The sequence below is a fragment of the Petaurus breviceps genome, unplaced genomic scaffold (genome assembly GCF_028583685.1).
Source record: "Petaurus breviceps papuanus isolate PSGF00001 unplaced genomic scaffold, PetGlider_PUasm1.0 181, whole genome shotgun sequence".
Lineage (NCBI taxonomy): Eukaryota > Metazoa > Chordata > Mammalia > Diprotodontia > Petauridae > Petaurus > Petaurus breviceps.
Window position 1 is genome coordinate 26,191,188 of NW_027185784.1, and position 26,242 is coordinate 26,217,429.

General features: G+C 38.5%; 1 protein-coding gene across 1 annotated transcript in view; it reads left to right on the plus strand.

Annotated features, from left to right (window-relative positions):
* MGAM (maltase-glucoamylase) overlaps positions 1-26,242 on the plus strand; it is a 123,715-nt gene that overhangs the window by 39,781 nt on the left and 57,692 nt on the right. The window contains exons 17-34 of the mRNA XM_069087400.1: positions 1,410-1,564; positions 2,355-2,439; positions 2,867-2,923; positions 3,992-4,116; positions 7,683-7,771; positions 9,521-9,570; positions 11,053-11,217; positions 13,311-13,463; positions 13,761-13,961; positions 14,078-14,232; positions 15,445-15,613; positions 15,891-15,987; positions 17,325-17,437; positions 18,129-18,254; positions 19,453-19,581; positions 19,696-19,806; positions 20,093-20,155; positions 21,033-21,167. Of these exons, the coding sequence (XP_068943501.1) occupies positions 1,410-1,564; positions 2,355-2,439; positions 2,867-2,923; positions 3,992-4,116; positions 7,683-7,771; positions 9,521-9,570; positions 11,053-11,217; positions 13,311-13,463; positions 13,761-13,961; positions 14,078-14,232; positions 15,445-15,613; positions 15,891-15,987; positions 17,325-17,437; positions 18,129-18,254; positions 19,453-19,581; positions 19,696-19,806; positions 20,093-20,155; positions 21,033-21,167 (2,178 nt within the window). The remainder of the gene's footprint in view (positions 1-1,409; positions 1,565-2,354; positions 2,440-2,866; positions 2,924-3,991; positions 4,117-7,682; positions 7,772-9,520; positions 9,571-11,052; positions 11,218-13,310; positions 13,464-13,760; positions 13,962-14,077; positions 14,233-15,444; positions 15,614-15,890; positions 15,988-17,324; positions 17,438-18,128; positions 18,255-19,452; positions 19,582-19,695; positions 19,807-20,092; positions 20,156-21,032; positions 21,168-26,242) is intronic.

A 26,242-nucleotide genomic window follows, 5' to 3' on the forward strand; every position in this document is an offset into this window, starting at 1 on the left:
CTGAAAATCTTAAAATACATAGATATTATCATTACTAATTCATGAGGGGATAAATTGGCTTTATTGCTAGTTTTATTGTATTTATCACCATTGTCCTAATTCCATTTCTAATGGAATCGAGAAATTCAACTGTAGAATTTCAGAGTTGGTCCTGCTGTAAAGGCCATCTAGTTAACATCTCCTACCTCATTCAGAAATGCCCCCAGGACCTTCCTCATAGCATCTGCTTTAATACATCAATGATATTTGCTGTAAGAGAATAAGGACTGAGAAAGGTCATTGCTTTGGTCCTTGGAGCCTTTGGAGAGGACTGTTTGGGGAGAGAAGTGAGACTGGAAAGGAAGTATCAGGAAACCGAAAAGCCAGTGGGTGATGAAGAATCTGAAACAGTGGGTGTTCTCTTCTTGATCACAGGCTTAAGGATAGGAAGAGGGTAGGCAAGTCACTTCACCCCAGAGGCCTCAGTTTCCTAATCTGTCAAATGACTAGATAATGATTTCCATGGTACCATCCAGCTGTAAGTTTTGGGGATTCTATGAAAAGGCAATGTATTCAAACAGGGAAAAATGACAACAAAAAAGCAGACGACAGTCAATAAATATTATTAAGCACCTACTGTGTGCCAGACATTGGGCCAAGTGCTGGGGATACAAAGGCAGAAAACAGTCCTTGCAGAAAAAAGTCTAAGACAACAGGAAAACAACTATGTATGGGATAAATTAGAGATGACTAATAGAGGGAAGGGGGCAGCTGGGCGTCACAGGAGATAAAGGGTCCTGGGCCTGTTGTTTGGAAGATCTGAATTAAAATCTGATCTTTGATCCTTACTTGCTGTGTGACCCTAAGCAACTCATTTAACCCTATTTGCCTAGATTAGTTTCCCCATCTGTAAAATGAGGTAGAGAAGAAAATGGCAAATCACTTCAGTATCTTTGCCAAGGAAACCCCCAGTGGGGTCAGAAGAGTCAGACATGACTGAAATGACTGAAAAACAGCAGTAGAGGGAAAGTACTAGAATTAAGGGGAATCTAGAAAGGCTTCTTGTATAAGATGGGTTTTTGGTTAGGACTTCAAGGAAGCCAGGAGTCTGATATAAGGAGGGAGGATGTTCTAGGCATGGGGCGGCAGTCATTGAAAATGCCTGTAATTCAGAGATAGAGTGTCTTGTGTGAGAAATAGCAGATTAAGAGAATAGCCTCTTTTTAACTGCAAGTCAATTACTTAACTTTTTTGGATCTAAGGTTTTTTTGGGATATATAATTAGTAATAACATCGGTAGGTTCCCCTTGTGTTCTAGGCTTGCTCAAGACCAGTGTTTAGGAATATGGGTATTTCACACAGAAGGTACGCTAGATGTTTTTATGTTTTGTGATCTGTAATGACAGAGACCATGTCCCTTTTACTCCTAGCATCAGGATCCTGCTGCATTTGGAGAAGATTCTCTCCTTTTGAATACTTCCAGACACTACCTGAACATCCGCTATACTCTGCTGCCCTATCTCTATACCCTCTTTTACCGAGCTCACACTCGAGGGGACACTGTAGCCCGGCCCCTTCTACATGAGTGAGTTTCCTGATCTCCATTTTGAATTCTGATATGTTAAAACTTTCATTTTCTAATCTGCCTTATTAAAATTCAAATATCTTTGGGAGAGATGACTCAATCATTGACATTCTTTTACAAAAATCTATTTTTAGCATTAATTTAATCTTTTTTGAAATTTCATTTTTCACTTCATTTAATTTTATTTTAAATCCCTCCTTCCAGTCTTTCTTTGAGGAGGAGGTGAGCAATATGATATCAATTATATATTTGAAGTCATTGACTTTTATTTTTTTGTAAGCAATCAGGGTTAAGTAACTTGCTCAAGGTTACACAGCCAGTTATTTCTGGGTGTGGTGCTGAGTATCTGAGCCCAGATTTGATCCCCAGGTCATCCCGACACTGGAGCCGGTGCTCTTACTTGCTGAGCCACCTGGTCGCCCCTCATTGACTTTTTTGTTTGAATTAGTTTAATCAAATCTATTTGCTCTAAGAGTCAGCTGAAAATTTTTGTGAGTTGGTGGGGATAAGAGGGTGAGTTGGAAGGGGTGGGGGTGATGCTAACAGAAAGATCCTTAGTATAAGGGACACTGCCTAGGAAACCTAGCCCTAGGGGAAGAGGACCCTGGGAGGAAGTGGGAGCACATGGGACCTCTGAAAAGGGTGGTGATGGGTACCAAAGATATACTTTGATATTTTGCTTAGAGTTGGTGCCATTTTCCCCCTTGTAATGCCACACAATAACTGAATCCTTGAGCAATACTGGCAATAACAGGTTTGTTAATTGTCCCCTCTTGTCTCTGGTTCTTAGGTTCTATAATGACAGTTACACCTGGGATATATATAGACAGTTTCTGTGGGGGCCTGGGCTTCTCATCACTCCTGTTCTGGATGAGGTAAGTTTTTTCATAGGGACTCAGCATTATTTTCAGTTCCTCCCCCTGCTCTTCTGGGAACCAATCAATCAATCAATCAACATATATTAAGCACCTACTGTGTGCCAGGCACTAAGCACTTTACAAATATTATCTCATTTGATTTTGTTAGCCAAATTCTGATGACAAATCTTTTAATTTGCTTGGGATTTCAACTTTCTCAACCTCACCCTCAGAGGACTGCCCTCATTACTCTCCCAAAGCTGCTTCTGTTGTTAATACAGGGGGGAATCATCTGTATGCAGATGTTTTGGGGTGCTCAGTGCAGAGAACATTCCTGCTTCAGCAGGGAGTGGGGAGAAAGGGAGGATGTGGTTGGGAAGTGGGTTGGGGGAAGCTTTTCATCTCAGGGATGTGAATGTAATGCTTTGCTTTGCTTTGCTTTCAGGGGGCTGAGAGCGTGATGGCATATATGCCTGATGCTATCTGGTATGACTATGAAACAGTAAGTAGATCTGATTATCCACAGATTCCCCAATGGACAGTTTCTTAAACAGGGCTTCCTGGGAGATAAGGGCAGAGGCAGGGGTAGGGGAATGGAACTGTGAGAGAAATTCAGTCAACTCTGCCCTTGAGATAGCGCCTAGGGTGATTTTTTCTTTTAAAAAAATATGAATCCATTCATTTTACATCACCTTTATTTCTGAATACAATTCTCACCTACCTGGCAAGACATTTTTTATAATGATAAATAGGAGAGAGAAAGAGAAAAAGGCTTGGGGTCGGGGAGGGGGATAGGGGGAGGTTCATCAAAAACCAGCAGACCAATTGTATCTAACAATATACACTACAGTGTTTACACTGAGATTCCATGAGACTCCGCTGAGTGAAGCAGGGATGGGGGTGGGGTGGGTGGGAGGTGGGGTGGGTGGGAGGTGGGAGGTGGTGATGGTGGGGCAGAGAAGGCATGGTATCTCTTTGATCTTAGAGCACACAATCCAGTGAGAGTGATGAACTAGTGACTATAGACTTTAAACCCCGCTCATAATGATTAAGCTGAACTTCAGCTAAGAAACTAAGAATAGCAGAAGAGGAATATCTTGAAAAAAAAATTGTATCTTTTGTTCCTATATCATCTATATTTCCAGATCTATCCCTTCTCCTCATTTCCCCATAGATCCATTTCTTAAAAGAAAAAATAAGAAGGGAAAGAGCAGTTCTCCCAAACTTAATTTCAACCAGGTTTGGCCGTGTGTATGCAATGTTTCATGCCTTTAGTCTCCCATCTTTGCAAAAGAAAAGGGACGAAGGAAGCAATGTTTATGCACAAATATTATGATTATTGGATATATTTTGGGAATTATTTTTGTATTCAGATTATACTAACCTCTCGGAGTGTGCTATAAACCCACGATATCTTAGTTTCCCCAATATAACAAGACGACACTGACATCGTAGTGTTCATGCCAGAGTCTGGGACCCGACTGAAAGGAAGAGGGATAGGGGGTGTAGCATGGAGAATTCACAACTGAGAAGTTACTCTTTTCTTAATGCAACCCACTCTTGCTTTTAGGGTGGCCAAACATCGTGGAGAAAACAAAATGTTGAGATGTCACTCCCAGCAGACAAAATTGGACTCCATCTTCGAGGGGGCTATATCATCCCCACGCAGCAGCCAGCCGTTACCACAGTAGCCAGGTATAATGTTGAAGGATAGTCCCATTTCCAGAGTTGGTTCATGGCTTGTCATTTTCATGAATAGTTGTGTAAATCTTGAAAAGGGCACTGTGGCTCCTTTATCCCCATGAGTGGTTCAGTGGGTAGATGGAAGGAGGGACTCATCAACAGATTTGGCATTCAGTATTGGTTCTTCCTGAGAAGATTGTTGGCTCGATACTTCATCCAATTGCATGTTTAAAAAACATTGATAGGGGTCACAAGTGGAAAAAGTTTATGAAGCCCTGCATCAGACATAGTATATGGCACTGTGGAAAGAATACTTGAATTGGAGTCAAAGGATCTGGTCATGGACTAGCCATTTACTGACTGTGTACAAGTCAGTTAACCTCTATAAGCTTCAGTTTCTTCTTCTGTGTAATGAATGAGGTTTGACTAGATGATCTCTAAAATGCCCACCTCTAAAGCCATGGTTCTATTTTCTGTCTTAATTAAGTCTTCAGTCTTTATTCTTCAAGTTCTATGATCCTATGCTCCTATGATCTTTTCTTTCTCATCTTTGAGTTTCCTAATCACTAACTACAACTCTTATTTTTGTGTTGTTTAGTTGTTTTTTGGTTGTGTCCAACTCTTTTGTGACCTCATCTGGGGTTTTCTTGGAAAAGATACAGGAGTGGTTTGTCATTTCCTTCTCCAGCTCATTTTACAGTAGAGGAAGTTGAGGAAAACAAGTTTAAGTGAGTTGCCCAAGGTAACACAGGTAGTTAATATCTGAGGACAGGTCTGAGCTCAGGAAGAGGAGTCTTCCTAACAACAGGCCTGGCACTCTATGTGCTGCACCATCTTGCTGCCCACAACTCTTATAGAAGATGCTATGGCATAATGTAATGAGCAGTGAATTAGGATGTACAAGTCCTAGTAGGAGAGTTAAGCTAGTCTAGGTGACAGAGGGGAGCTGGAGATAGGCTGGAGAGCCAGTTTGGAATTTGAGGAAAGAGGGCCTTGAAAGTATGGCAAATGGAGTTTAGACTTGAACATGAAGGAAGCAGGGAGCTATTGAAAACTTTTGAGTGATTAAGTATGACTTGATAGTCATTTTCAAAGAAGATTCATCTAGAAGTGGAATACAGCATGGGTCAGGAGGAAATGCAGTAATCAATCTGATGGATCTTTTTATTTAAAAAGTCTTCAGTGGCAATATCCTTAAAATCCTCAAGGTGGCAGTATTACTTCACGGAACCCAATGTTCTTTTTTTTTAAATCTTGAAGTACCCTCAGGAAAGTATCATTCCCCCCCCCCTCCCCTCCCGTCCTTAAAAATAAGGAAAAAATGATTTTATGAGTTACTTTGCTTTCCAGCTTTAGTTTGAAAAAAATAATAAAAATCTTTTTATAATAGATTTTTAGCGTCTACGTATTTACTTTAGTCTAGAGAATTTTTTTTTCTTCCAAAGACTATCAGCAAATGAATTTATGTGATCAACTCTCAGTTTGGTTTTTCAGCACTGTTGGTGCCTTAGATTGGGCTCCCCATCACTTCCCTTAATCACATAGCATTCTTGTGGCTTGTGGGGTCCTTTGATGCTTAATTATCTTAAATAAGTATGGCATTACAGGCTGATAAGCATTTATGGCTGTCAGGAGCCATGAGTTAGTTAAATATGTTTACCAACTGTGATTATATGAGCTTTTCTATTTTTGCATTAAGTCTGTCTGATGTTTTTTCTGATGCAGTTCTGAAAACTGCCGAGCAATAATATTCTAGTGGAGATTTATGGGAACTATGGCCCTATGCTTGAAATAGAAAGGAATAATTTGCCAGGAAAGCTGGGAAAAAGCCTGAGGGAGATTCTAAAATCACAATAATGTATAGGCCAAATGGTTACACTAAGCAATAGCAGTATAAATAAATAGAGGTGTGTTCATGTACACACATATGTGTATATATCATTGTATATATAAATGGTAGATTATAAATATAGTTGTCTTATGTTGGGGCTAAAAGTAAAGGTTTTCTGGATCTAGGAACAATTGGAGACAGGCATAGAAATAAGTGGGAACAGATAAGGAGAATATTGTAGAATATCATATATACTACGTGTGACTATCACAATAAATCACATATAAGCATAAATGTTCTTAAAAATATAGTTTACATGTTTCTGACTGCTATCCACAGTAGCAGGTTGACAGAGGAGGAAGGATGCTTTGCAGTAAATTTAGAGCGAACTTTACATACACATTTATGGTACAAAATCATCACAAAAAAGTGAGGTTACTAGGGAAGTTTTGTTTTGCTTGTTCATTGTTTGTCCTTTGTTTTCGAAGAGGATCAGTGATATTATGAGGGTGATTTAAGTGAGGCAGAGTTTTGAAAAGTCATCAGCCTTATTCTCCCCTACATTGTCATTGTCGTTGAAATGCTATGTCATGTGTCATTGAAAGCCTTCCCTAGACAGTTGATACCATTTCAGTTGATAGGTGTAGGAATGAATGAAACAGTAAGAAGATCTCTGGAATATTTTTCAAGAGACTTTGACTTAGGTAAGAGATCAAAGGATTTGGGGAGAGGTACAGTTGGTGTTTTCATCTTTTTAAACTAATGACCATTAATTATTAATTGGAATTATTAAATTATTAAATTGTTAAAAAGACATGAGAAGTAAATGGATGACTCAGGAGATAATGTAAAGAATTGGTTTTGAAATACAGCCAGGGATGAGCATCAGTCTTTCTGATACACAATTTCCAGGATACAGCTTCTTCCCCTTTATCAAAATTAGGAAAATATCTGACCATCTCCTCTCTGATGATTTTTTTCTATTTCCTTTGAAGTACTAAATATATGAACAATGACTTAGAGATCACAAACCTAACTTAAGGAAAAATAAAATTTGATTTCTTATTTCAAAATAAACCACACATTTACACTCAAATTTAATGAATTTTTTATTAGATGCCTTTCAATTTTTATTCATGACAATAACTTGGGTAGCTGGATTAATTGCAATGGGAAGCTTTTTGCTATTTTCTATGTCAAGGAAAGGGATTACAATGTATAATTCTATAGCTGTAGGAGATAGCTTGGTATACAAACTAATTTTGGAGTAAGAAGATCTAGGTTCAACTCCCATCTTTCTTGTTTACTTGTGTGGTTTTTGCAAATCATTTAATCTTTCAAAGCCTCAGTTTTCTCATCTATAAAATGAAAGGGTCAGACTAGATGACTTGTTAGGTTGCCCCTAGATCGAAAATTTTTGAGATTTTCTGAGAACTTTCCTCATAGCAGCTCTTTAAGGTAGGTAGGACAAGTATAATTCCCATTTTGCATCTGAGGAACAGTCTCAGAAAGGTTAAGAGACTTGTCTAAGGTCAAACAGCAAGTGGAATATTCAGGATTGGAAATCGTTGCTTCCAACTTTAAATTCAACCCTCCTTCTACCTTGTTATGATAGAAAGCAGATTCCTGGTGCTAACAACTTTTTTCACTTGTAAAGAAAAATTTCTGATGGCGTTATTCCTAGATAATGTGCCAAGCTTTATAGATCAAGATCTTTAGTCCTTTATCTTGATCTTTCTTTCTGCAGCCGACAGAATCCTCTTGGTCTCATCATTGCCCTTGATGACAATAAGGAAGCTAGAGGAGAACTTTTTTGGGATGATGGAGAAACTAAAGGTAAGCATTTTCTGGACTGTAATAGAACCACAGCCCAGGCTGTGTCACTCCAAACCCACAGCCTTGTTCTATAAACTCTGTTAAGTCTTGTATGGTCACTATAACGTGTGAGAATCTTTTCCAGGCATTAGTTCTTTAAGAAAGTTAATGTCCACCATTTAAGAATTAATGATGTTGTATGAATAGAATCTTGAGGGGAAGAAAGTGAAAAATTCAAATTAATTCAACTTTGTAATTGATTCTATGTTGTATTGATTTCATATTGTAATTTATTCTGTGTCTGCTTAAATTCACTATCTATATCCTTTGGCTAAGTTCAGAAATTTAGCTTTCCCCTCTCACCTAGTATAAATGTCAGTCCAACAATAACTAATTATTATTAAAAGGAAAGGATTGTCATTTTCTATGCCATTAGCTCTTGGGTAAATACCAAGACATCCAGTATTATGTTTAAGTCCTGAAGCTAGCTCTAAGAAATTGTCCCTGCATTGTCCTAGCAAAAGTTAATGGAGGTCTTATTTCCCTAATAAACCTTTCTAGGCACTGGGGAGTCTACTAAGTCTTCCAAACTAGCAAGGTCTGCAACATGCAGATGGATCCCATAAATCAATCAGCATTCCTTAATGAGAAAGGGAAATGGTCACTAACCTCAAACGGGTACTAGGACCACTTTCCTTGATGTAACCACTCATGTTGTCTCTACCCCCATGATGCTGTCTTCCCTGTAATCCCTGTATTATGTTTCCCACCTATCCAACTCTGCTCTTTGTTCTCTTGTATTTATACAAGCTATAAGAAGGCTATTAAGCCCTACCTTGTGGTATTTTGGTCATTTAAAGAGACCATTGACCCATTTATTGGTGACTGCTAACCTAACTTACAGATTGATCATGCTCAGAACCTTGTCTTTCTTTTTACCTTAATTTTCAAGATATCAGAATCTTCCCAGAAGGGGTTAAGGGAAACCCTTCAATCCCTTTAATATCTTCCCTCTTGACAACATAGACTACTTATGGAAAAAAATTTCCATTGAAATTAGTTGTATATATGCCCCCAGAAATTCTTTTGATCTTATCAGAGAAGTCCTTGATCAGTAAAAAAGATAGGGAGAAAAAGATGACTGGTCATGGAGTGAAAAAATTGTCAAGAGGATATGAGAAAGGTCCTTAATATGTTGAGTGGACCTCCTGTAGTAGACTCACAGGAGAATATAGACAAGAGCTGCAAAGGATAGGTAGGCAGGGATGGATTGAAATATTCATTATTGGAGGGAGTATTAACATTAATAATATCAAAGACGTGCCCAAACTTGTTCATGGCCAAATATTGTTGGTAATGTGAGTGTATTCGTTCAGTAAAAGTACATCTGTGTGGTGAGAGCACACCTAAGTTGGTACTTCTTTTTGGCAGGGATTTATATGTCTCTGGAACATTTGGTATTGGTATTGATGCGCCCAATATTTTCATTCTAGATTAAACTCTTGGGGCATCTCCATGAGGGAAACTTGAGAGGGAATTTTTATGTATAACCTTTTAAGATGAGGGTAGAAAGGGGAGGGAATCTTTGGAGAGAATAACACTGGCCGGAGGCCCTGGTCTCAATGGCTTAGTTTCTAGGACCTAGAACTTTAAAGGCAATGAACTTTCCTTCCCTTCTATGTTCTCCTAGGTCTCATCATGAACAGATAATTACCTATAATAAAAATTTTACTATGTCCGAAGTCTGACTATTATTTATTTCCTTTTCAGATACTATAGAGAGTGGTGCCTACATCTTGCATGAGTTTTTGTTGACCCAAGTGAGTGACCTTTAAAAAAATGGCTCCATAACTATGTGTATATATGTTCGTGTATGTTTAGTTCTCTGTGTGAACATGAATATGTGTGCATAGGTACATGTGTGTCTTTGTGTGCTTTTTGTTGTACTTGTAGTTGTTGATGGTCAACACTCAAATATGTAATATTTAATGTTATGTATTGATAGTAATACATATCAGAGTAAATATGTATACATAGCTAATATGTAATTCTGAAAGGGATTTTTAGTATAGATTAGGGATTCTTTTTTTCTTCCTAACATTTTTTCTTCTTTTTTTTTTTTTGGTTATAGTTTAAGTTCCAAACTGTCTTCCCCCCTTCCTCCCCACCCCACACTAGAGAAAACCATCATTTGATGCAGATTTATAAATAGATGTAAAACCATATTATGTGTACTTTATCAGTATTTATCAGTTCTTTCTTGGGAGGTGCATAGCTTCCTACTTGATAGGTCCTTTATAGTTGATCTGAGTATTTGAATCTCTCAGAACAACTTGGTTGTTCACAATTATTCTTTGAACAATATTGCTGTTACTGTATACAATATTCTCTTGTTTTTATTTACTTCACTTTTCATTATTTCATGCAAGTCTTTCCATGTTTTTCTAAAATAAACCAGCTCATCATTTCTTACAGCACATCACAACCTTTTATCACAACTTGTTTATACATACCCCAATTGATAGGCATTCCCTCACTTTCCAGTTCTTTGCCACCACAAAGAGAGAGATGCTATGTATATATATGTATTAGAACATAGAGATTCTTTTCCTTTTTCCCTGATCATGTTGTGTAACAGGTCTAATAGTGGTATTGCTGGACCAAAGGATATACACAGTTTTATAACTCTTTGGGCATAATTACAGATTGCTCTCCAAGGCTGGATCAGTTCACAGTTCCACCAACAGTATACTAATGTCCAAATTTTCCCACATCCCTCAACATTTGTCATTTTCTCCTTCTGTCATTTTAGCTAATCTGATAGCTGTGAGATAATGCCTCAAAGTTCTTTAATTTACATTTCTCTAATCAATAATGATCTAGGGCGTTTTCCCATATGACTGTACATAGTTTTGATTTCTTCATTCAAAAAAACTGCCTATTCATATCCTTTGACCACTTATTAGATCAGGTATTCTTAAACTTTTTTTGTGCCATGGCCTTCTTTTCAGTCTGGTGAAGTCTATTGTCTGGTGAAGTCACTTGGCTAGTAAGTGTTAAGTGTTTGAGGTTGGATTTGAACTCAGGTCCTCCTGACTCCAGGGCCAGTGTTCTATTCACTACGCCACCTAGCCACCCCCTCTCTAGATAATATTAAGGAAATTTATATTCCTTGAGTATACTTGGAGACAACACAGACTCATTTTGGGTGACAGCAAGGAAAAGCTATCCTGGGATTTAATATTAAAAATACTTGAGGATCAGTATGTATAATAAGTTCTTTATTTTTGTATCTCTTCTAGAACCGTTTGGATGTGAAGGTTTTGCATCAATCCAACAATGTTGCAAATAATTTAGCATTTAGGGAGATTAAAATCCTTGGGACAGAGGAACCTACCAACATCATTGTGAAGCAGAATGATGTCCTCATTGCATCTCCTAATGTCACTTACATTGAAGATGAAAAGGTAAAGGACTAATTTTTTTGATGTGGAGCCCCTAAAGCACTGGGACCTTTGAGATCTACTGTGGTATGGTGTCTTTGATCATGGGAAAGAATGAAGGTACAGAGGTAACTAAGACCTAGAAGGGATGGGGATAGTATGGAATTTGAAGGAGCATTAATCTAAGATATCTAGTGCACAGCTCTCTAAGACTATAAGTTGGAGAGATGCCAAACTCCATTGGGAGGTTTTTCATGTGGAAGTTCCGTATGCCAATGAATTCACAGATCCAGCCCCTTTCTCAACCCATATAGTCTTTTCACAGTTAGCTTAATCCTTGTCCTTCTTTTTCCTCCCCATCTCTATCCTCAAGGATGGAGATACAAATCAGTTCAATTTTGGGAGTGACCGTGGGACTAGGAAGAGAGTTTCAGGCAGAGTGTGATGTGCAGTAAAAATGAAAGGTATTGACAGAAACCTAGAGGGAAGATTATATTAAGCACTAAATTAGAGGGTGATGCCTTAGTAGCTAAGCTTTTAGGTCATTTAATCTAACCAACATTGTATAAGGCAAGAACATGAAGCTCATAAAAGTTAGGTGATTTGCCAAAGGTGGTTAAGTGGGATTTGAACTCGGGTCCACTAACTTTAAATCCAGTTCTTTTCCCTTTGTTCCCTGCTGCCTTGAATAAAGAACATTTTTGGAGAGGATTAGGGAAAAAAGTTGAGTAGGTAAAGTGAAATAATTGGGCAAGTATTAAACTCTCTGATCTTCAATTTCCTCATTTGTAAAGTGAAAGATAAAACTTATATGGAGATTTGTGAAAGACATTAGATTCCAGGATTAAAATTGATTTAATAAGGTAATGGAAGCAATAAGGTATTCTCAAACAAGAATATAATATGATGAAAAGTAGTGATTTAGGAACATTGATTTGGCAGTGGAAAATGGAATGAATTAAGAGGAAAGAGACCTGGAGCTTGAGGAGGTGAGACAAGTTATTATAACCAACTATTAAATGGAATTTGTAATAAGGTTGTGAGAATGGGAAGTAAGGACCAATTCCAGGAGAAATTTTGGAGAAAGAATTACTAGTTGGGGACTAATTAGTGAGGAGAAAAGTGAGTAATCAAAGAAGACACTGAAGTTTTGAGTCTAAGGGACTATGGGTATTGTGGTACCATTGAGAGTAATTGAGAAACTGGGGAAGATACTCTCTTCTGGGAAGAACATGGCAGTTAGGTTTTTAATAAGTTGAACTTTGGATGAATTAGAAGCATAGAAATGTTCTTAGTAAGTTAATAATATGAGATTAAAGAGGACATAGAACTCAGTCAGGATTATAGGTATAGATTTGAGAGTCCCTAGTGTAGAAATATTTGAAAACAAGTTAGAAGAGGAAACAGAGCTCAGGAGTATAGGTATAGATTTGAAAGTCACTAGTGTAGAAATATTTGAAAAAATTGAGGGCTAGATCAGAAAGCTAGGGACTGAACCTTGAGGAAAAGATTGAACCACAGGAATAAGAAGATGAAAAGGAGACAGTGAAGGAAACACAAGGGATGGTCAGAGAAATAGGAGGAACAGAGAATGCAGCATTTGAAAAATCAAGAGAATATTGAATTTAAAAAGGTTAAAACCAAAATAATTTTTCCCATTGAGTTCTAATTCACATTGTTTAGCTTCAAATGCTGAAGTGAGGTCAATGAGGTTTTAGAACTGAGAAAAATGTCCACAAAATGTGACTAGAAGGAGACTATCTTCGAGAAATACTACATACTGATGATGACAGATATCTTCTCTCACTTATACATCCCAAATTATTTTCTTTCATCCAGTTCATAGCTATAACCTTTGAAATGGACTTGTAGGAAGACACAGCTACTGTGTCTTTAGGAGATAGTGATACCTATGCAGTCCTTCCTATGAGGTGTTCATAGTCAGGTATTGACTGAATTTTTAGACTTTGTTCTGGCATCTGTGACATCATTTTTGGATTTTGAAGGGCTTTTAAGGGAACCTCATTACAGAAAGCCATTTAAAGAGGAAAGAACCTTCACAATGGCTTTGTCTATTAAGTATGACATTCTTGGTCACTCTCTTGATTTCTCCATAGGTTGCTATCATCTCAGGACTTGAACTTTCCTTGGGAGAAGAATACACTGTGGAATGGAGTTTCAAGTTCAGGGACATAGACAAAATAGACTGTTATCCTGAGGATCCAGCAGTCTCTGAAGAAAACTGCATAGCTCGTGGCTGTGTCTGGGAGGTAATTGGCATAATAATTAGAATTGACAAAGAAACCGCAATGAAACAAGATTACAATGATCCTAAGGTTAGATTTACCAACCACACGTCCCCAGTCATTAATGGGGACTCACAAAAAGAAGGAATCACCAGGGTTTATGTTCAGGATGTATTTGGGCTAGGGGTCCTGAGTATCTTTATGTTGAAGGAAGACATAAATTTTCAGTTACCAAATGATAATTGTGGAGAAATAAATAACCAGCCCAACTTCAGTCTGTGCAAGTATTCATCCCTATCTAACCTTGACCTTATTTTTCAGTTACCCAGTTCTCCAGGAGCTCCTAGCTGCTATATCACCAGTTTCTTCTACTCTGTCAGTGACATTCAGTACAACCCAACAGGGATTATTGCTGATCTCTTCTTAAATTCATCTCTATATGCTTCCAACCTGCCCTCTACTCCCGTGAACCCTCTCCGCTTGGATATCGCCTACCATAAGAATGATATGCTGCAGTTTAAGGTAAATTTGTTCTTCACATTTCATGAACCAGGTCCATGACTCTGGAATTTTAGGATTCAATAACTTTGACCAACAGTCTTTTCTTCAAGCTGGAACAATATGTTTTCTCATTCTAGATCTATGATGCCAATAGCAAAAGGTACGAGGTCCCAGTGCCCCTCAACATCCCTAGCTCCCCCTCTAGCACCTCTGAGAATCGACTTTATGAAGTTTTCATAAAGAGTGATCCTTTTGGGATTGAGATCCGACGCCGCAGCACGGGCACAGTAATGTGAGTAGAACCAGTTTGGTATGAAATTAAAGGACAGCTGGCTTTTGATTCCTGAAAAATTAATTTTTACTGAGATTAGCTTGAGTGCTAGTTCCTGTACTTATTACCTATGTAGCATTACTACCCCAGAAAAATCAGGGAGCCTCTCTGATGCTCTGTTTCATCATCCATAAAATGGGAAGAATAGACGTTGCATCACCTTCTTCATGAAATAGTTTCAAGGAAAGTATTTTATAAAGTGTAGAGGTCTGCATGAATTGAGTGGTTATTATGAAGACACTATCCTAAAAGTGATAGTCTGGGCTCAGTTTCTAGAATATAGATAGATAGAACTTTTATGAAGTGTTTGCTATGTGTGAGGCACTGTGTTAAGTACTGAGCTATAAATACAAGCAAGTTAATGTCTACCTTCAAGGAGCTTACATGGGGCAAGTGTATAAAGGGGTGCTGGAAAAGGAAGGTACTTCTTACTACTCATAAGTACTTGAATTTGACATGGAGTCGTTCTAGAAAGAAAAGGCAAAAGCCCACTTATCAAAACTGAGGGGTTTTGGTGTGAATATCAGGTAACCTGTAATAATGAATTGGAAGTGAAGGTCCAAATAGAGAAGGCATCATGTGAAACAGGTCATAGAATTCTTTCAGAGGGATCTATTCTCATAAGACCTTTAAAATTTATGCTTGGGAACATGCTTTAAGGCAGGAGAAAAATGGATGATGGATTATGTGACATGTTGGAATTTCTGAGTTATATAATTGCCTCTATTTTAGAAAATCAGTTCTTTTTTTAAAGAAGGGAATTGACAATACTTGATGATGGTAACATTCATTATATTTTGTAATATTTTGTGACATTCATTATATTGTTCTCTACTAGTTTGGTGTTATAGATATCTTATCTCTTTATCTAGCTTGTGAGATTCCTGAGAGTAGGAACTATTTAATCTACATTTTTGTTGTTGTTGTATCATTCTAGGTTTTTCTACTGTACCAAGCCCCCTTGCCCTCATATCTAAATGCTACTTTCTGTAACTACCTCTAAAGTCAGAGCCCTGTCAAAGAAACAGATGCTTCAGCAACTTTTTTTATCCTGAAGTCTAGTAAATGAAATCGGAATAATTATGGCTATTCTGCAGATTGTTGTAACAGGGATGCACACCACAGGAATCCTTCAACCCTCCCTTAGAGCCATGCTCTTCTCCTGTGTTTCAGTTGGGATTCCCAGGTCCCTGGCTTTACCTTTAATGACATGTTCTTACGTATCTCCACCCGCCTCCCATCTCATTACATCTATGGCTTTGGGGAAACTGAACACACAACATTCCGGAGGGACATGAACTGGAACACATGGGGAATGTTTTCTCGAGATGAGCCCCCAGGGGTAAGTATATATCACATGACCTGTTCTTATATATATAGTTTTCTTTGGTTTCATTCCAGGATTAGTTTATCCAAGTTCATGCTCTTGAGGATAGCTATGAATCTGAATAACCTACTTATAAATACTTATTGAATTGAATCACCCTCTCATTCTCCATTTTCCTTGAGACCTTGAACCTCCTCTAAGGAAGATTATGGGTCCAGCTTTTTTTATCCATTTTCATTTGTGTTTTCTATGTTGTAAACCATGACTGATGTCTTTTCTACTGCTGACCTAGTATAAGAAGAATTCCTATGGTGTGCACCCCTATTACATGGGTCTGGAAGAGGATGGCAATGCCCATGGAGTTCTCCTGCTCAACAGTAATGCCATGGGTAAGATGGTGGCTTCTTTTCTGACCCCATTTAACCAAAGAGTTTGGGGAAGGTTCTGAATAGGACAGTCCCAGCAGGACTCTAATGCAATAAAATTCAGCACACATTTATTAAGCTCTTGATATGCACAAATCACTGAACTCATCATCAAATAAGATAAGATCACAGAAAACATGGTCTGTATCCTTAAACTGTCTTTAATCAAAAAGGAGAGACAAGATATGTATATAAGTAGCACACAGCAAAGTTAGTAATAACAGAAGAGAGGCATGAACAAGAGGCCATAAAAATTTAGATAAGGGAGAAATTACTTGGCACCCAAGGAGCGAGGGACTAAGAGAAGAAAAAGAACAGACTACTAAAAGTTATTGTATTTTGATGGGTAGGGTAGGATTGTAAAATCACAACATTGTGGGGACATGTGAGAAAAGGCCTTTCAGACAAACAATATTGTTTGAATAAAACCAGGAAGATGGGACAATATTGCATATTTATCATAGAATCATCAATTTAGAACTGAAAGGGATTTAGAGATTGTTAATTAAATCCTCTCATTTTGCAGAAAAATAAGGTCCACTGAGGTTATGAAGTGACTTATATTCAATCCCATGAGTAGGAAAGGGAATAGTCTGTATTTTGGTCCTCTGACTCAGAATTCAGCCTTCTTATCATTTTGACTGCAGTATAAAGTGAATTAATGACTATTTTTTATGACTATATATAGGTCTTATATATATATATATACAGTTACAAATAGTCATATATATAGTCATATATATAGTCATAAAACTATAGGTTTTATGACTAGGCAATTAGCATTATACTATTATCAGTAATAGTAATTAGAAGAAAAAGAAACAAGGGAAGGGGAAGGTGATGGGATTTCTTTGGGAGTAGTGAATTCCAAGTGTCTGAAGATCTTCCTTGTGTGGAATTTCCAGTGGGTAGAAGAATTGTAGGTCCAGAATCCAGGAAAATGGAAAGGTGGATATGTGGATTTTGAAATCATCTACATTTAGTTTGTGGAACACAATGGAGTAGTTAATGCATATAGAAAGTTTGTCAGCTCATCAGATGTTGAAACAGGCAAATTTCAGTTGTGTATAAGGGCTAATGTAATAACAATTAGAACTGGTTAAAGATGGAATGGACTTCTCAGCAAAGTGGTCATTTCTCATCACTAGAAGTCTTCAGTAGGAAATTGAGAACCTCCTTCCTGTGATGATGATAGGGGATTTCTATTTGTATATGGACTGGAATGGATTATCTTTACAAATCTGCTTCAACCCTTCTCTCCTATGATTCTGTGCCATAGAACACTTATTCTCTGTTTGCAGATGTGACTTTCCAGCCCACCCCTGCCCTGACCTATCGTACTGTGGGAGGTATTCTGGACTTTTACATGGTTTTGGGGCCAACCCCAGAGCTTGTCACTCAACAATACACAGAGGTATGAAGTCATGCAATCCTTCAGTCAACAATCAAGTGTTTTCTGAGAAACCCTCAAGTGTGTAACACTTTGCAAGGCAAATTCATTCATCTACTCTGTCTAATCTTGTATATACCTCATAATCTTCATGCTGGTCTCCTCTTTTTGAATGTGAGGTCTTTGAGGGCAGAGACTTTTGCCTTCTTTGTGTCCTCTGTGCTCAGCACAGTGCCTGGCACATGGTAAATATTTAACAAATGCCTGTTGATTGGGTGACTGGTGGTGCCTTACATAGCCACCATCTTTGCAGCAAGACCAGATCATAATGTTAGGAGGCAATAAAGAGATTTTAGGAAAGCATCCTTTCCCACTACATTGTTATAGAGCACTTGCAGGGACAATCCCTATTTAAAGTGCCCCTAAGAATCCCAGATTTCTTAAATGTACACAAATAAAAATAGTACTTTATGTTTATATAGCATCTAAAGACTGTTAAAGTGCTTTATACATATTATCCCTTTTGAAATGGCAATGATTCCCAGGAATGCTTGATCCCTAGTTTCATGGTGTTTGGTCTTATGGATAACCTGAGTTATGAGGCCACCACATAATGAGAGAAAATTGCTTTAACATCTCTGTATTTGATACCAGCCACGTTCCCTACCCTGAAGGAATGGAATCTATATCAACTCTTTTCTGTCCTTGTTTTCAGTTGATTGGCCGTCCAGTGATGACTCCTTACTGGGCCCTAGGCTTCCAGCTGTGTCGCTATGGATATGAGAATGATTCTGAAATTGCTGAACTCTACGAAGCCATGGTGGCTGCTCAGATCCCCTATGTATGGACCTTCCCTACCCAGCACACCCTTACCTCTCTCTCCATCCCCCAATCCCAACCTGTGTAATTGAACTACTGTCGTCATGACTTTGATTTCTTTTTTGTTTTAGTTATAGGGAAGCTTTCAAATATGTTTTAAAATTATATTTGACATTTTAGGCAGAAGTCCTCTAGAAGTACTGGTACTGTTTCTGAATTTATTTTTTAAAAATTGTATTGTTTAAAACATTGCACAGATGAGTGCAACTTTAGTTCAAACAGTAAGCAAACATTGTGCCAGAGGAGAGCTTAAATTCTAGCTAATCTCCAATTATACATAATGGCCATGGAAATGGTTTCCAACAGGAACAAATGGGGTTCACAAGCTATATTGTAACTAGCTGCAAATGGACTAGAGTATTAGTAACTAATGTATGGAACATGTCATCCTTTTTCTGACAAAACATTCAATTTCACTTCTAAGTGTCATCTCCCTGCACTAAAGTATATTTTGCAATAATATTTTATTAACTTTCCAAATCACAAGTAAAAACAATTTTAATGTTTTTTTTAAAATTTTGAGTTCCAAATTTTCTCCCTCTTCTTTCCTCTCCCTGACATGATAAGCAATTTGATATAGGGTATATACATTGCACTGAAGTATTAATTGACAGAAGAAGGTTAGGAATTATAAATTCATAGGTTTAGAGTTAAAAGGGAACTTTTTAAAGTTAAAGTTAAAAGGAGTCCTTCCCCTTTATTTAAAGATGAGGAAACAGACACATGTAGGTTAACTGACTTGCTCAGGATCCCACAGGTTTGAACTAATATTTGAACTCAGGTCCTCTTCCCTCTAAAAGACTGCCATTTATACTATATCATGCTACTACTTAGAGGAATAAGAGTATGGTACTTCATAGGATTTTGATTTTATTTTGGAACAAGTCATATTATTTTTCTGGAAGATTATGTTTATAGACTGGCTGAGTTTGATCTTTTTCAGGTTTATATTATGATCTAAAATACCCCGATCACATTTGTAATAATGGCAGGATGAAGCAGTCTAGGAGTTATTGGGATTGATTCCAGTTTGGAATTTTAACTTGATCCTGGAAAAGAATGTGCATAGTGGATCACTGCCCTACTGAAGAGATTCACTTGGTCTGGATCTATTGTCATCAAAGTGATATTCCCCCACTTTCCTTTACTCTTTCTTCCAGGATGTGCAGTACTCAGACATTGATTACATGGAGAGGCAGTTGGACTTCACACTCAGTCCCAAGTTTGCTGGATTTCCTGATCTGATCAACCGCATGAAAGAAGCTGGGATGCGAGTCATCCTTATTCTGGTGTGTGGCTGCGTTAAGATTTTATGATGCCTTCTTGCTTGTTGGGCATTAATCTTCTTGTCTTTGAGTAATTCTGTCTCTGAAACTGTCATAACTACTGCTCATTGATTGCAGGACCCAGCAATTTCTGGCAATGAGACTCAGCCATATCCTGCATTCACCCGGGGAGTCCAGGATGACGTGTTCATCAAATGGCCAGATGACAGTGACATTGTTTGGGGAAAGGTGAACTTTGGGATTAGAGGTGCTAATTCTATTCCATGACTGAGTGTGAAGGGATATCAGGGTGTTTATGCATTAACGGCTCAATTCCCCCCCCCCCCAATGTTTCTGTGCATGTATGAATGAGGGCAATTAGAGCTTAGGATGTTTCCTTTAAGCAGATTAATTCCAGGGATGATTTAGATTCTTTTTTGTGATTCTCCTCATGAAATATGTAAATTTTGAGCTATCCCATATCCAATATTTACTCTTTCTAAGGAAATAACCCCTTTTCCCTCTTTCCTTACAGGTTTGGCCAGATTTACCCAACATCACTGTCGATGACTCTATTGACTGGAACACACAAGTCGAGGTAAAATATTCTTTAGTAGCATGGGCTGTGGAAGCTTTCATTGTAGTGGAATATTTTGTACCCTCCAGATTGTCAAAAGGACTATCATGAGGGAGAAGCTGTGTTCCTTTCCTTCTTACTAATTTAGCACTTTGTACCATGTTTGGCACAGAATAAGTGCTTAATAAATTTTCTTTGACTTTTGACAAACCAGTTCTTGTTGAGAATGGTCATCCTCTGTAAGGCCCCCAAGATACTGATATTGTGTCTCTTAATAGGTCTCTCTCTCTCTGTCTCTCAGTGTCTGTCTCTCTCCTCTCTCTCTCTCTCTCTCTCTCTCTATTTATATATACATCTATATCTATCTGTCAGTCTCTCTCTGTCTCTCTGTCTGTCTCTGTCTCTCTGTCTCTGAGTTCCCTTTCCTAAGTTCTTGTTTTCCTACCTCACTTGCATGGAAGTATCCTTCCCTAGACCCCACATCTTACTTTTTGATTCTTACCAGTCAGGCTACCTTCATTGCTTCTCAATATCCTTCCAAATGGCATTAATGCACAGTATGCAAAGTAAACTTAGACATGGGAACAAAGACCTCCCAATATCCCCATAGGCAAAATATATATTTATCAAATGGAGGTGGGAGTCTTTTCTTAAAATTAGGCAGAGTCAATAGATAGCCTTGGATTTATCCATGACACTTTATAATAGTGCCATTTTGATAAGTATTCAATTAATTTGTTATCCTGTGATTTTTTAAAACTAAGAATGCTTTTGAAAATGTTTTGAACTTCCTTAGAAGTTATCTGCATGCAGTAGTAGAATTGCAAATAATAAGTATCAAAGAGTTTTTGCCAGTGGCCTGACCACTCTGTCTGTTGGTTGCATTTCATCTTTACAGATATACAGAGCTTATGCTGCCTTCCCAGACTTTTTCCGTAATTCAACAGCCATTTGGTGGAAGAGGGAACTGCTAGAACTTTACAACAATCCCACTGAGCCACAGAAGAGCTTGAAGTTTGATGGAATGTGGATTGTAAGCATGGGTGATTGTGTGTATATGACTAAATGTGCATACATAAATATGCACACATGTGCTAAAGGATTAGGTATATTTGTTTAATTTTGCACACTTGTATAATTGTTCTGCAATGGAGTGAATCAGTCAGTAAATGATTAAGACATTTTGGACACAAATATGCCCTGAAGCTGCCATTTTCTAATTAGGTATTAAATAGTCAGCATTTCGATTTTTATATCCATCATTACTTTCTCCTGCAGAAAAGTTGCCTAGTGTTCCCACACATCATGAAACTTTTTTTTGGCCTTTTGGAGGGCAATTGGGGTTAAGTAACTTGCCCAAGATTACACGGCTAGTTTTTTTTTGTGTGTGTGTGTGGGGACGGTGCTTTACTCACTCTGCCACCTAGCCACCCCAAAACTTTTTTTTTTAAACTTAAGTGAATTCAGTATTTCCCTTGAGTGTATCTGACCCTCTAGCATGGCCTGAGAGAAAGCAAGGCTCAATCCTTCCTAGTAATCCCCTTTCTAATTAATCAGTCTCCCCATATGTGATGAATGCACCAGCTGTAAGCATTTGTTCATTGTCACTTGGCAGAAGATGATGACAATGTATTTATGTATGTATGTAATACACATATGCATAAAGATTTACTTTACATTTTTAGGACATGAATGAACCATCAAGCTTTGTGAATGGGGCAGTTCCTTCAGGCTGTAGGAATGACACATTGAACCATCCTCCTTATATGCCCTGTAAGTACATTTCCTTTTGGCAGAATATCATCCAGACTCAGGATAACCTCATCAAAGATACCTTGGCTAATCATTTGCCTTCATTCATTACTAGCAGCCTGGCATTGGGATGATAGTATCTCAGGGACCGAACCTATCTGCATTCTAAACTGTCTTGGTTCATGTTATAGATGTCCATAGAGTACAGGCCAAATATACCAATACACCCTTGGGCAAGAGGATGTTGCATTGAAGGAAAATAGTTTTTTTGTCAGGTGAGGATGAGGAGAGCTCCAGACATAGAGACCACCCTGTGTAAATACAGAGAAGTAGGACAGGACTGTTGGGTCTCAACAAGGAGTTGAGTCTGCTTGAATATTTGAATAGATATAGGGTCAATATGATTGCACAGGTAGGTTGGAGTCAGGTTGTAAGCCCTGGAGGAGCTTATTTATTTTTTATTTTGTAGACAGTAAGACAGCACCAAAGCTTTTTTTTTTGTGGAGGGGGGAGGGCAGGGCAATTAGACTTGCCCAAGGTCACATGGGCTAGTAAGTGTTAAGTGTCTGAGGCCGAATTTGAACTCAGGTCCTCCTGACTCAAGGGCAGGTGCTCTATTCACTGCACCACCTAGCTGCCCCTGCACCAAAGCTTTTTGACAAGGGCAGTGATACATCATGTGCCTAAAGATGCTTTTGACACTGGGTGATGGCTGGGTTGGGGCAGATTGTGGATACTGTCTGGAGGCAGGGAGAGCAGTTGACCTCTTATCCATATCCTTGGAGCAAGCACTCCTCTTTCCTGCCTCAATCCTCATATTGCCTTGATGATTAAGAGCTTTATAAAATGCCATTCCATGTTTTTAAAGAAGAAAACATTGGCCGTTACTAAGAATGCATCTTCTAAAAGATCCAGGTCAGAAGGGTGTGTGCTTCAGGGGAGTTTTTAAGTCAGGATTCTGCATGAAGCTTTTCAGAGAGTAGTTTCCTCACTGGTCAATAGCCAATTCCTTGACCATGGGGATGGGCAACATTCCCTGCAAGAAGATCAGACAGGAGATGCCTGAGGAGCTTGGGACTGCTTTCCATGCTTCCCAGAATGCTCATGCTTCTCTTTCAGTTTTTATAAAGCATCAGTGTTTTGCTTAATGCAATTTCCTTTTTCTTATTCTTCTTTCTCTTAACTTCTCTATAACATTTGTCACTGAATTCAACTTCCTTGCCAGTGAACATCATTCCATTCTTTGTCCTTCTATCCCCATCACTTATCACAGTGCCTGGCAACCAGGAGTCATTTAATAAATTTATTGGTATTTATTTCATTGGTTGGTTCATTATTGTTTGCTCTTTCCTTCTTAATTTCCTTTATGCCTTTATTCTGTGATACCCTACACTCTTAGAATCTCTTTCACCTCTTAATTCTCTATTCCTTTCTTTTTTCCTTCTAGTACTTTAACAGAGACCTTTGCAAATACTCTGGAATTTGAAGAGCTAAGTTCAAATCATTCCTCCCAATGCTTGGTACCTAAGGTCCCTTTTTGACTAGGTCCCATGATCTGTGGTCTCTATATAGAGAGGAGTTTATTGTGGTGTAGAGCAAAGAACAGTCTATTTTGAGCTAAGAGATGTAGGCTAAAGTCGCAGGTCTGCTACTTATGACATTTCTAATCTTGGGGATATCTCTTTACCTCTCTCAGCCTTGGTTTCATATGTCACCCAAGTGGACTGGACTTACCCAGTCTCTTAAGGTCCCTTCCAATTCTAAATCCAATGATCTGTGGGCTTTGCTTAAAAGTCATCTTCAGTTTTCCATTTCCTACTGGAGTTTCCTACTGAATACCATGGCCTTGTATTCAAAGTTTTACATGTTCTATTTCTGACCTGCTTTTCTTTCTCAAACTCATATGCCATCCTCTCCGGCCCCCTCAGTTCCAGCCACCTCCTTCACTGCCACCATATGGGAAGTACTTGCCATTGTAGTGGGGCTCTCACATCATTGCATCTCTTTCCTCAGATGTGGAGTCAAGAGACAGAGGTCTGAGCAGTAAGACCCTGTGCATGGAAAGTCAGCAGTTCCTGCCTGATGGAAGCCCAGTGAGGCACTATGATGTGCACAGTCTCTATGGCTGGTCCCAGACAAAGCCCACATATGAGTGAGTCCCTGCCTCCCTCTCCCTGAGGCTCATAGAGCAAGTGGTGGGTGAACAGAATTGGCGTTTCCAGGAGGAAGGGGAATGACTGCTCTTTTAAAAGCAACAAATCCCCAACAAAAGCTCTTCTCTTTCCTTCTTCAGCAGACTTTGCCAGGGATAAATTCTTATCGTATCTTCTAATCATCTGTAGAAAATAGACCAACTAGGGGCGGCCAGGTGGCACAGCGAGTAAGAGCACCGGCTCCAGTGTTGGGATGACCTGGGGATCGAATCTAGGCTCAGATACTTAGCACCACAACTGGTCATGTAACCTTGAGCAAGTTACTTAACCCCGACTGCTTAAAAAAAAAGAAAATAGACCAACTAGTCAATAAATAATTTGAATCACACACATTTTTTCCCCCTAGAATCATAGTCTTAAATTTAGAAGAAATTTCCCTGGTCTCAACCTTAAAAACAATGAGTGATTCAGGGACATTTTTATGTTGTGGTGCAGGGTACACATGTAAGAAGCTAAAACAATCTGTTCTCAATTACCAAAAAAGCTAGTATTTCACTTGTGTGTTATCTGTGACCAAAGTTTTAATTTCCCCATGGTCAAAACCAAACTAAGTCATTTAACTCAGTCTGTGTGTGTGTTTGTGTGTTGCTGGTGGTGGAGTTGTTTAAAGAGACAATGTGGCTAGTGGCTAGACATGCAGCTCAAAACCAGGAAGATCTGGGTCTTAATCCTCCCTCTTATATATATATATATATATATACTGTCTGAGTGACCCTGGGCAAGCCACTTAATTACTCAGTGTTTAGGGCATCTCTGTAAGGCTATAAATTACAGTCAAAGATCCTTACTCTGCATTGGTAGAGGTGGATTCTGTGGGTCACAAAATTCCAATGTATAACAGAACTCACTTAAGATGGAGTTCTGAGAATGACCAATCACTTTTTTAGGGATATCAGTTGTCCCCAGTCAATTGGGTCCAAGACCTTGCTCACTGTCAGGGACTGTTCTGCTTGAGAACAATTGCTTTTATAATCATTGAGGGAGTACCAAAATTCAAATGAACTGGCACAATTCCATGAACGATCAATTCCAGAAGCAGGGAAATCTTATGGTTGGCTAAGGGAAATGTCTAAGAACCATAAAAGTTTTATGATTGGCCCTTCACAAATTGTTAGCCACAAGCCATCAAGTAAGGACAATTAACTGCAGGCCATCTCAGCAGGGGCTTTCCAAAGGTGCTAAGACCCTGTCAGCAATATCTCAGGGTCTTTCACAAGTCATAATACAGTAGGGTTTGACCATTAGTATCCTAGGGTGCAAGGAGGTTGTAGTTTTGAAGCAAAGGTCACTAGGGAGTGGGCAGCAGTGATTCACGGGAGTGGAGAGGCCAAAGAATCTTATTACAGGCACCACACTTGGAGTGGGGGTGTGTGTGGTGGTGTCTAGTGCAGCATTTACATTCTTATTACATATTAACTAATGGTATGTATCTAGCTGATGAATCAAATACAATTAATATAATCATTAAGAATTATGGATTAATCAATCATAACTCCTATGCTAACAGCATTAGCTAGCATAATTACCTCAAGCTTAATCCTATTCTGATCATCTGAGAAAGATAATCACTGATACCCATCAAATTACAATGTACTGAGTAATTGATGATGGAATTGAACTGGGGCCTCAAAATTTGCCTTACATTTCTTCATCATAAAAGCCTCTATGTGAATGAAATAGCAGGACTGATTCCAATCTTTATCTTATTTTTTTTTTACGGTCAGGAAATTCATATTGATAAAAATTATTCTAAGGAACGCATCATTAGGACAGTGAATCTATTCAGAAGCTGAAATAAAGTATGCTCCTCTCCTCCCACAAACACTCATGTAAATATACATTCAATGAAATAATATTTGCTACCTGGTATTTGTAGCTAAGGTACCTCCTAGATTTAGTTTCTTCCTGTACCAAGTACAGATTGTTTTCACAGACTCACTTTCCCATCTTGTTCCCCCCAGTCATTGGCTGAGAATAGTCCTTAGCTCATAGGCTTCACTGTAAGAACCCCCTGAGGAGGATAGATCTTTGCCCTCCCCAGGTAGATTGTAATTTCTTCTTTCTCTTCCCTGATCAGAGGTGTTCAGGAGGCCACGGGAGAGAGAGGAATCGTGATCACTCGCTCAACCTTTCCCTCTTCAGG